This window comes from Dermacentor albipictus, chromosome 5 (assembly GCF_038994185.2).
Source record: "Dermacentor albipictus isolate Rhodes 1998 colony chromosome 5, USDA_Dalb.pri_finalv2, whole genome shotgun sequence".
NCBI lineage: Eukaryota > Metazoa > Arthropoda > Arachnida > Ixodida > Ixodidae > Dermacentor > Dermacentor albipictus.
The window spans coordinates 17,758,589-17,770,789 of record NC_091825.1 but is presented as its reverse complement, the minus strand read 5'-3'; the positions used below and the strand labels follow the sequence as shown (position 1 = coordinate 17,770,789).

The window sequence follows — 12,201 nt, the reverse complement described above, 5'->3', positions numbered from 1 at the left end:
TTGTATGAAATTCGAAGTTTACGAATTTTCTGACGCGTTTTAGTTTGAGACAGTAGAGTGTTTCAGTTTGGCATTTTTACGCCCCGCTCAGCAGCTGAGCGGAGCGGAAGCCCAATTGCGCATGCGCGCTCCGCTTAGCCGCCAACGGGCTAGGGGAGCAACAAACACGGTCCGCTTGCAAGCTGCCTGAGCGGAGTGGGCTGCGCGGCGCGTTGGCTAGCGTTGGCTTCAGAAAGGGTTGGATTGGACGGAGAAAGCAGGTTCGCTGGCTATGACGTGACGTTTTCTAAGACGGCGCTTAATTTTCCACAGGATAAATAGGACCGGTAACGCATTACAAGCACACGCCTAGATACTTCACAGACAAATAGGTTATACATACAAATTCGTTTCACTTTATAAAAGTTATGAAAGGGTGTGTTGGTTTGTTTAATTACCCTGAAGTTGCCCAGGAGGCGCTGCAACCACGAAAGGCCCGCTGCGCTACGCTAAACGTAAAACTAAGATGTGAAAATCGCCCACCCCTCCGCTGTGGCTCAGCGGACAACACGGAGTGTGCGGACCGCAAGGACGTTAAACCAAAACACTCTATCCAATTAGTTCAGTAAAGCGCTATGCGGAAGGCCTTCGTGGTTCGGTATCATTGTTCTAATACGCACAGCGACACCGACACTGGGCGCCCACACCGGGTTTTTTGCAACACCTGGCCTTTAACGTTGTCACTTTAAAATTCATCTCGCAGGTAAAGGAAAATGGCAGTAAAGCTTACCGCGAGAAATGTGGAACAAGTCGAAAGCGGTACCTGGCGCAATACTTCACACAGAAATGATGGCCATGAAAGCACTGGAGCGTCTCGTATATCCGTGCTTCCCTTCAGTCATGCCGGTGCCATGATTGCGCGACTCAATCTTATTTACCTCCCTTTCTTAGCATAGTCATGTTAGTACAGGGTAGTGCGAAACACCCTCTACCCCAAGGCTCATTCAAATGCCTGGTGATCGGGTGTCTGATGGCTGAAACTGATAAGGCGAAGATGAGACGATGTTTAGTAGGAAATGCAGTCAAGAGTTCCGCGAAAGTTCGTCTGGTCAGGTAACATGATGATGAAGAAATTACGGCCACTGACCAAGTCAAGGTAAAAAAACATACAGAGACGTTTCGGGACCCGTACGGGTTCCTTGATCACACTTAAAGCGGGCAAGAGCCGCAAGTCGTTTTTATGCCAAAATGTGACGTAGGGAACGGGTGTAGTTAGCAGGAAGATTTCCATCAGTCCTGTTGATGCTGTTGTCAGTAGTTTGAATAAATGAAGATTCTAACAAGAGTCGCGTCATCGAATTCTTTTCCTTAGCTATTATAGCAGCGTTTTCCCAATCGATGCGGTGACTGCGATTATCGGCGTGTTCGGCAAGGGCGTTCGATACTTTTTTCTTGTTGGAGACATCCCTTTGGTGCTCTTTTAATGTTCTCGTGAATTTGCCGGTTTCACCGATGTAGCTGCAGCTGCAGTCTGCGCATGGTACCTTATATATGACACCGGAATAATTCTTTCTTTCAAGCCGATCCTTTACGTTAAGAAGCTGATTTCTCAGCTTGTTGGATGGCATGTGGGCTATTCTGAGATCGTATTTTGAGAATACGCGGCTAAGAACTTCGCTCACGCCAGGAACATATGGGACGCCAGCGCGTTTCATGAACGACTTGCCTTGAGACGGCTTTGGATGGAGGACCCTGTAGTAGTAAGAGCTGTAGTAAATGCCGAATTTTGGAGGACGCTTAAGCTTCGCTTTTAACAGTCGAACGCGATAGCATTCAATGATCGCTGACTGCTTCTCACGCTTCCCGGCAACTTCAGCGTATGTAAACATAATGTTAATGGGGAAACGCTTGTGGCGAACGCTATGTATGAAGGCAGCCGGGCTTTCTGGCCGAAACTTTTGCAAGGGCGGCCGCGACGCGGCAGAGGTGATCGCCATCTGAAAGTCTTTCAAAGAAGCGGACGCGCTGCTCTGTGGGCTCTGAGATATTTACGCGCCGGCGTGCGCAAATGGCGGACGCCGTCTCCGGTCTGTGCATTGTAGAAACGCTCGAAATGGGGATTGTTTGAGTTTTCGCGTAAAGAATTATGTTTTCTCATGCATTTAAATTACAATCCGAGAGCTATCGTGCATGTAGGTTGTGGTAAGTCGTAGTTTACGTTTTTTCCATGTATTTAACCTGCAGAAATTCAATTAGTTCAGTGAATTGCTTGCGTCACATGAACGGCCTGAGTATGTGCGGTTTGAAAATTGTTTTCGCGAGCTGATGTCAGACGCCGGACGCCCAACGCCGATGGTGAATTTCCTCCGACACGGGGTCCTTAACGCTATCGCCTTAAATTAACGTTCAGCATCCTGCACCTAGAATAGCTTAGGGTAGTTTCATGCGCCCTTGCTCCTTATTTTTGAACCACAGTGGAATATACAGTTCCCTTTTCTGTGCTTGCATTGTACTCGTTGATCTACAGCACAGAAGTGTTAAAGTTGGCCTGGAAGCGGCCATCTAGCTCGAATTTTTTGCAGCATCCATAAGCGCAACATCATTTCTTATGTTCGTTTTTCCAGTCTGTTGCTGTGTTCGGCCTTAGTCACGGAGATCAGTGGAGGTATTCTGTTAGAGTACCTAGTGGACTGTCCATTGCGGCCGCTCCTGATCGGCTAGGGCCACTCGTCTCCTCGTGACTCCTACAGCTTCATCCAACGAGAAGCGGCCGAAATGGACAGTCCACTAGGTGGACTCTTACAGAATACTCCGCCCCCCCTCCCCAGGTAGTGTTCGACAGAGGCAAGCGCAAAGAGGTGCAAAAACCGATTTCGACAGGTTCTGAAAGAGAAAATCACCAGCAACGTTTTTTTTTTCTCAGTGGTATGCCGAACTTCCGCTATTATTGTCCCCCGTTATGTTCGACTGTATCTGCCACGCCTGTGCGCGAGGAGGCAGTCGAAGTTGAGGGAAATACAAGGCAGGGCGAGGGGAGCAGGGTTGCGAGTAGGGCTGGAAAGAAACGGATTTGCTTTTCCGCTCGTCTGATGGATGGCGGTAATTACCAATAGGGTGCCTCGGTGCCACTACCGTGCACTGGAAAGGTGTAATGCCACACTTCTCCGGACCCGCCGTGGTTGCTCAGTGGCTATGGTGTTGGGCTGCTGAGCACGAGGTCGCGGGATCGAATCCCGGCCACGGCGGCCGCATTTCGATGGGGGCGAAATGCGAAAACACCTGTGTGCTTAGATTTAGGTGCACGTTAAAGAACCCCAGGTGGTCAAAATTTCCGGAGTCCTCCACTACGGCGTGCCTCATAATCAGAAAGTGGTTTTGGCACGTAAAACCCCAAATATTATTATTACACTTCTCCGTGAGAGGCGGCGCTGATATCGAGGCACCCCACTGCAACCGAAGCGGCGGAGTTGCCGCGGCCGGCTTTAAGTGGATCTATGATCAAAACCACCGGCTCAGGCAACGGCGCAGACAGGGGAAGGCAGGGGCATTTCGCGCACCGCTGCGCTGCCGGCTCAGCCAGCTAAAGCATAGCCTTCGAGATTATTTCTGCTAAGTGAGATGAGAGCCATATCTCGAGTGAGGATAAAGGCGCCGCTTAGAGCCTAAACGAAGGCGTCGCAGATTTTCAGTAGCCTAAATATAGCTACATAGCCAACTAGCCCAAGCCGACGCCAACATTTCTTTCCGGTATCCCAATTTGGCTATATGTGGCCAAACCTGGCAACACTGGAATCTAGCGCTTTCGCGGCGGACGTGCCCCCATCTCGTGACGCCGGTCACCCAGCTTCCCCGCGCGCGCAGCGCCATCATCATCACGTCACCGTCATGTGGCGTTCTGGTCGGATGTAGCAATGCGGAGAGCTCATCCGGGCGGGAGAATACCTGTAGGCGAGTGATTGGGCTCGCTTCTTCGTTTTACGGCCGTTTTACCCGCCTGGCGAAGAGGTTTTCCCCGCTAGCCCACTTTTGCCGCTCCTGCTTTGGTGTTAACATGCCTGTAGCATGCCATATTAGTTGCATAAAAATTCTTCGGCCACCTGTGCACCTTTCATGAGTTGTTAATGCGAAAGCATTAATGCAGATTGGAACGCCACTGAGCAGCCCACGTTTCACGCTGCGAGTAATGTTTGCGGCAGTGCTCGTTCTGCCTTCGGTGTATTGGGAGAGTTGATCATAATGGTGGATTTCACTGCCGTCTCATCGTTGGTTACGCTGCGTTCCTCCCCTCCCTTATATCGTCCGTGGTGTACTGCAATGGACAGCCACGTTTCGCCACTGGCGAAGTTGCGGCCGCCGGTGATGTACATGCTTCAGGCACCATTGCATATGTGCTGCTCGAGCCAGAAAGTGCCAGCCAGCGCTTCCTATTTGCTGCGATAGACGCTGCTGACTTTTTCGCTCAATGAGCCATTTGAGGCTTTCGCATAAAGGCACAAAGCACGGTGTTACTCTGTATTTTGTACTCTGAACCATCTGCTAAGTTAAAATTGGGTCAGTTTTGCAATTCAGTGAAGATGCTTGGATATGTCGGTATAACATTTTGCAAATTTTTCATGTAGCCTTGGGCTACAATAAGAAGTCTGCAAATCTTCCACCTCGGCATTGTCTGTGTATGCCTAACAGCGTCAAAACAAATAGCTTAACAAAATAACAAAACATGCAAAGGTCCTGCCCTCATCATTCGAATATTTTTGCTAATGACTGATTTCACCATTTATTACTTGCCACCTAGGTGGAAAGCCAATAACAACTGTGAAATTGGATGCAAACAGGTGCATGCGATACGCCTGGGCTGTGGGTGTAAAATACAACCCGCAGAGTGTTGGCAGCTGGGAGTCACAGACGGCTTGTTATATGTATATTATACATTCTACTATATATCTAGCCAATAATTACACTTATGTAAAATCATACCTTTAGGAAAGTAGTAATTATAATCGACGTAAAAGTAAAAGTTTCGACCTTGCTTGGTGCGCATCAGCAAAGCGACGGGCAGAAGCAAGCAAGAAAACAGGAGTGGTGCTATCTTGAAAACTTGGTTTATCTAGATACCTAAGGGCTCCACGGGAACATTGCGAGTGAAGGTAACTTCCAGAATGAAGCTGGTTCAACCAGTAGTCACCTAATGTAGTTTACTTATTATAAATGAAAAACAAAACTTCCAATTTACTGCAACTGCTGGCGTGCGAATCCACGCCCCACAGTGTGGCGCGCTCTGTGTTTGAATGAGTACCGTTTAAGGCAGTGATGCTGTCGTTTCAATGCGGCAGAAGTGATTTAGGGAACCCGAAACACGTCATAGACGTCAGTTTTGGAAATCACCCAACGTGGTCGCAGAAGTACATCGAACATGGCCGTCTAGCAACGCTTCGCGTTAAGGCGCCGCAACTTAGGTGCATCACGTAGGTTTTCCTCCGAAGAGCATCGAGCGCGAAGCAACGCCCAGTGCCACGCACCGTTTTTCTACTTCCTGGGAAGGTATTCTGTAAGAGTCCACCTAGTGGACTGCCCATTTCGGCTGTTCCTGATTGGCTAAGGCCGCGCGTATACTCCTCGCTCGTACAAATGCATCCAATCAGAAGCTGCCGAAATGGGCAATCCACTAGGTGGACTCTTACAGAATACCTTCCCCTCCCCTGGTTCTCGCGAGTGGCCCAGTGGCAGGCATAAGCTCTGAGGCACGCGGCGGCGAGCATGCTGTGCTTTCGAGACAAGCGCATCAACACGTCGCCTGAAGAGCGTGCTGGCGGAGAAAAAAATGAACGCGCATTGTCGGTCACGAAAATTCTTGTGCCGGTCCACATATATCTGGCTAGGCGTCGAATATCTACCGCGGCAAACGCACCGGAATTGCCGTAGAGAGACGATTTACCACGCACTCGCGTGCTGTCAAACATTACCTGCAGCGCTGCAAAGTTGAAACATACAGACGGACAAAAACATCAGAGATAAAACGCATCTCCCAAATCAGGCACGTACCCAGGATTTTTTTTCGGCGGCGGGGGGGGGGGGGCCAACCCAAGGTAACTTCTATGCAAATCAGATGCGGTACTTTACCAGTACAAATGTGAATAACGCCCACCGTTCACCATAAAAGCACGTAAAACACGTAAACCCACAAAAGAGAAATGATATAAGGTGTATGTTACAGGTACGCCTGTGCGATACACCTCTCCTTTACTTGGCAAACAAGGAACTACGTCAAACGGACTTGCGTAGGAAAGAAGCGCAGAAAGAACACTGCCGAGGATAAGTAAAGAAGCTAAAGTGTAAAATAAAGATTAGTACAATCCAACTTAAAAAAAAAACAGTCGCAACCAAGGCACACAAACCGCGCGGAGTTGTGTTAATTCGCCACCCACTCACACAAGGAAACAAAATCGGCGTCATGCGGCCTTTTCAAAATGGCGTCCTACTTTTATAGCTCCGGAGAGTCTGCTGTCCTTGAAGAGTATTTTCATCAGCGGAAACAATGAGGTGTGCAACAGACATGGACAAAGTGTATGGAGTCTTAACATTTCACTCTTCAAAATCTGCGGGGCCATTCGTTTCACTTGCGAACCCGTTTTACTCATAAAACTTCACTGCCAACTGAAGTTGTGAAACCTGACAATAAATAGTTGCAGCAAAGCAACCATTTTATTTCAGTTCAGTAAAGAATTAGGCTTCGGCGATTTTACTATAATAGGCGAGGCAAAAGGTATAAAATGGCTCGCAAATAATGTTATTTTCGTGGTTACCGCCTTATTTGGGTAACACAAAGAGTTTGAAGTACGAATAATTTGCAGTCTCCCGGAGGAACAGTGGCTGGCGGTTATGAGGGTGTGGGCGGGTCTTCACTGAAGACTTAATTCGTATCCGGCTGTAGTATCGTTTTCTGAATTAGCTCTGGAAGAGTTATAGAGAAATATATATTTGCGGAACCATCACAGTTCTTCTGGATCCCTCGTTTATGCTCTACCAAGTTAAGTGCGGCAACCGACTCGTATTGTTATTTGGGAATTTGGTAACGATGCGTGGCTGCCAGGCCCGCACAACTGCGTAGGGCGCAAGAAGCTACGATTCTAGACGTAGTACGCCCACCGCGGAAGCTTAGAAAGACACGTAAGCACAGCAGAGAAGTGGCTACGTCAGGCGGCTCCACTGGTTCCTGTTAAAGCGTCATTCAAAACAAACGGAACTGTTCCCCACTTCCGGCGGCCTTTCTTCTACTTCCTTTCTAAATAAAGATATGTTGATCTATAAATATTTTCATAAACAACGATTACATTTGTTAATTTTAGCTTTTTCTTCCTTTCTGGCTGTTGCCTTGTTGCCTCGGTTGCCGACGATAGATTCATTAGTAGCCCGCTTAATTTCTGAACTCCTTGCGACTCTTGTTTCCAGTGGCAATTTTGCAGGAAAAGTTCTCTACAATTAGGCAAAGACCAGACGAGGTAACGGATGACATTTATGTTGCTTATGGGTTTACGGTTATTGCAGGTTTTGATGATGGACGCTGTTTCGCATTATTTCATTTTTCACCTTATCTAACCCATATCACGTGTATATGGTTCCGAGAATCTGTCAGCGTCGCGGCGAGCCATTACTCGGGGAAATAATGAGGCAAAAGGAAAAGTTAACCTAATTGGCGTTTTCTCTGGCCGCAACTCGTTCCACATGCATACAGACAAGCTGACCGCGAACGGTATACCTTTCCTGGTTCCTGGATTAGTCTAAACAAAGAAGGTTGAACTAACAAAGCAACAGCGATGCGCGTGACCATCGAAAAGACGGTGACAACTAAATGTATCTCAAGTTAATCGCGTGGGCGCCGAATCGGTGAGGAAACTGGCCTTCACACCCCGGGAGTTGCCGATAACTACTGCCACCCAAAAGGAGTGAAAAAGCCAGCAAAATGTTGACCGCCGAGTAGCTGTCAAGTTCCCACATTGATATGGCAGCGCTTTAGGAATGTGTGTCAGAAGTAGGCGTGAGTGGCGAAGGGGGAAGGGGTTATACGTCCTAAATTCGGGGGGGGGGGGGTTGGTTCCGGCCCCCCCTGGGCCCCCTCTTGGGTACGTGCCTGTCTCAAATGTTAAAACAAGCAGGGGGTACATTGTGGGCAACGATGCCTTGCGCGAAGAGTAATGCACAAACTGAGTTAGAAACATACGCCTTATCTGCTAGTACCCTTCTTATGCAACTGGTTAAGCCGTTGTTTTAGTTATGCGCATAAATATTTCTTTATTTTCTGTCTGGTTGCCCGGGACAGACCATCGCAGTCGGTGAGTGCGATCGATGGTAAACTTAGGCATGTGCCGTCGTTTGCCGAAAGCATACGATACGTCTCTACACATATTCTACTAAGCCTGTCCTTGCTGCTTCTCAGAACTGCTGTGTCTATAAATTTGGGTACAACAGCACCTTGGGCAGTGGAAAACACGATTCGCCTCTATTGCCACTCCGCCACCCTAGTTGTGCTTCTGGAGCCTCATGTGGAAGCACCTACCCGTCTGTCCAATGTAGAAGGTTCCACACGACAAAGAAAACCCTATATAACGCTCCTACCTTGAACTCAACAACTTTCTTTACATGTTGAGACAGTATGCTACTGATGCCTCCCTTACCGTTGTCTACGTTTAAATTTTATACAGACCAATCATCTTCCTGGGAGCCGAGAGTACCACCTGCATATCATGCCGGGAAGCATTCTTTTTTTCAATCTATGGGTTACTGTGCGCATTCAAGGCAAAACTACTACTCGTTGCTTCCTGGTAGTTCTAGGTGCAACTGTACCTTCGAAGTTCAAGGTCAACAGTCTTGGCAAGCGGCAAAGACAGGCTTAGACAAATAATTTCAGAAGCCTATAGTCGGTTTTAGGGAAACTATAGCACATGCTTTTAGGTTCACCGTCGATCACGCTCACTGGTCTGGCCTGGGCAACCAGAGAAATAATCCGCATCGTGCGCACAACTGGGAACATAACCTGTTGCATTGGAAGGGTAGACACACGTGTCAACTTCAGATTGCGCATTACAGCTGGCGCGTGGTGTTCTTGCCCACAACGTTCACCCCTGCCTAGCATTTTCTCTGTTTGGCTTCGTCTGCGCTGTTTTCAACCGTGTGTATGTTTCAACTCTGCAGCGATGCTATATTAAGCATGGGTGTGATATTCCAAGTAGACCCAACGCAAGCCTTAGTCAGTGCTTTCAGACCTTGTGTTGTCGACGTCATCGAATATATGGTATGCGTTCAAATTTACTCCCCAATTTTTTTCCCAAGGGCAAAATCGCGTCATAGAGGGGGTGGTGAAGATTTAATAGACCGCCAAGAAATGCGGTATTTCTGAAGCTCTCACATATATGGCAATATAGGTCAGTTTATACGGCGTTCACTGTTTTATTTCACATTTGCGTATGAACATCCGATGTGTTTCTTTCCAAAACGGACAAATTAACACCAGAGGTTTCCAAGTACTCAAGAGATTTTGCAATGCGTTGAGTTTTGTCACATAAAAGGCATTGTCAGATCTTAGGTACTATCCGTAATATATGTAACTGAAATTAAATTATGTGGTTTTACGTGCCAAAACCACGATCTTATTGCGAGGCAAGCCGTAGAGGGGGACTCTGGCAATATGGCCCACCTGTGGTTCTTCTACATAGGCCTAAATCTAATTACACGGGCCGCCATGACTGGGATTTGACCCAGGGACCTTGTGCTTAGAAGCCTAACCCTATTGCCACTAAGCAACCAAGGCGGCTCTAAAACATGTAATGATATAGTTTAACACGGGTATAGTGTGAACATTAAGTCCTATAGATTACATACTTTTCTTTATGATCGATCACTATTTCTTAGCCTGTGCTTGTGATAACGTGAACGGGATCATTCCTATGAATGTGATTGGGTGCAAAAATGAAAGGCATTGTCATACTATCCCGGCCCTGAGCTTGCTTATTCTCAGGTACCGAATTCCGTACTTGTAAATTTGCGTTCTCTGTCTCGCTCTCGAAATGACACGGCCAGACTGAACCAGTATCGAAATTATATCGGCATGCCAGAAAAACACTTTTCATAATCATGTGCTCTTCGTTGATAGCCAATGATGCGATGATATTGTACTCACCTCATGCCTAGATCTGATGCCTGCCTCATCAGTAGTCCCGCTTAGTGAAGTAAGCTTGGAATCCGGTTTGATATCTTCTTGCACGTCGAACGACATTAACGCCACGTCAAACGTTGCGGCAGTGTTGGATTCATGCTTGAACTTGAAAGTCTTTATTAATTTCAGGTAGTCGGTCTGAAATACATGCGGAAATTGGTTAGGCGCTCTCAGTACACAGGCACAGACACAAATGCCCTTGCACACACAATGATTAGTTTTATTATTTTTCCATGCTGAGTGCGGTGTCGTTGCTCTCAGCAAAGATCAGCATTGTGAAACCATTACCAATCGAAAAATAAGCCGTGAGAATACACAAGACACCAAATCAATAATTGAATTTAGAAGAAAAATTAAGACTACGGACAAGGCCCAGTAATCATGACTGCGAGTGCAGACATAAGTAAGCACTTAATAGCACCAGCATGACACGTGAAGATTGTGCGAATGTAGCTGGCGCTCTTGTGACCATAAAGTGAATGAACTACGACTGTCTGAGAGCAGCTGGTAAGGTTGTGTTGTAGTCATCTGTTACAAAACGGATAGCAAGATTTCAGTTTCGATATTCTAAGTCAACATGCGACTGAAACAGGCGCCAAGAGTTGTCCTCAATCATTCTGTTAAACTGCTGGCCTACGAATATTAAGCATTATTTGCCGGTGAGCTACTTGACTTGAAGAAAAGTATTTGGACATGTCTTTCTATCCGAGACTTTTAGCGCAATAAGAAACAAAAGGAAGGTATGACAAACCTAGAGAAAGCGGACTTCCAACAATGTTTCACTTTGGTAGCTTCACGCATATACAGGGTATCCGTAATTATTTACGGATGTTTTGTAAATTACACGTCCATAATTTTAGATATATCCTTGCAGGTTAGTGCAGACCTCCTAACTCCACTGTTGATTACTTGGAGCGCTTGTCAACTTATATGCGTTCATATGTAACGCGAGAAGATAAATTAATATTAACCGGTGACTTCAACCTGCCAAATATCAATTGGGAAACTTTTTCTTCGTATCCAATTTAAAGTGCGGAAAGTGTTATGATTAATATAGCTTTTAATTTTGATCTACTACAAATTTTGCAGGATTTCACGAGAATTCAAAATGATTCAAGGTCCGTTCGTGATTTGTTTTTGTAAGTGGCACCATTAAAGACTGCATCTCATAAACAGTAACATCTGGTATTTCTGATCACAAAGCAGTTGTCCTAACGTTGAAAAGTGCTTTAATCAATCGAACCAATAACTTTGAATATTTTCCAAATTTTTCAAGAGCACAGAATGACTCTATAATAGATGCGCTAGCTTTTAACTACGATCACTTTCAAGGCCTTGATTGTAGTGTAAACGACCTCTGGCTTTTTTTTTTAAAGACCTCATTTTTGATTATGTGGAACGCTTCGTTCCTAAAATAGTGAAGGAGTCGGAGTGCCGCAATCCAGGGATTACGCGGGAGACGTTACAGATGAGGCGGAAACTTAAGCGATTAAAAAAGAAACGTGCCCTAATGAAGGACGGCGAAGAACAGAAAGCCGATATTGATAACTTTTCCGAAAAACTTCTCGGAAAGATTGTCAAAGATAAAGAGTATTATTACAGCACATTACTACCATCATCTCCCGAGAAATTCTGGAGGGTTGTGACGCCCGCCTCTTCGTCTTTCGACACCTTCTTTATAAACGGCGAAAGTGTGCGGTATGAGAAAACTGTGTGTTCTGCTTTTATTAACCATTTTAAGAGTGCATTCACAAGTGATGATGGCTGTTTACCATGCTTTTCTGCTGAACTGCCTTCCCTTCCCGACATTGTTATTTCAGAACAGGGTATTCTAAATTTATTGTTAAAGCTTGACATTAAAAAGTCTCCAGGAACAGATAATATTCCGAACTGTTTTCTAAAGCGTTATGCTGAATGGTGTGCAAAATATCTGTACATTCTATTTGCGAAGTCAAATAAGGAAGGATCACTACCGGAAGACTGGAAAATTGCTAGAATGAAACCTTTACATAAAT

At 46.2% G+C, this 12,201-nt stretch overlaps 1 protein-coding gene across 1 annotated transcript in view; it reads right to left on the bottom strand.

Moving 5' to 3' along the window:
• The window catches only part of LOC135906586 (uncharacterized), a 695,467-nt gene that overhangs the window by 208,226 nt on the left and 475,040 nt on the right, over positions 1–12,201 (bottom strand). The window contains exon 8 of the mRNA XM_065438042.1: positions 10,151–10,324. Coding sequence (XP_065294114.1) covers positions 10,151–10,324 — 174 coding nt within the window. The remainder of the gene's footprint in view (positions 1–10,150; positions 10,325–12,201) is intronic.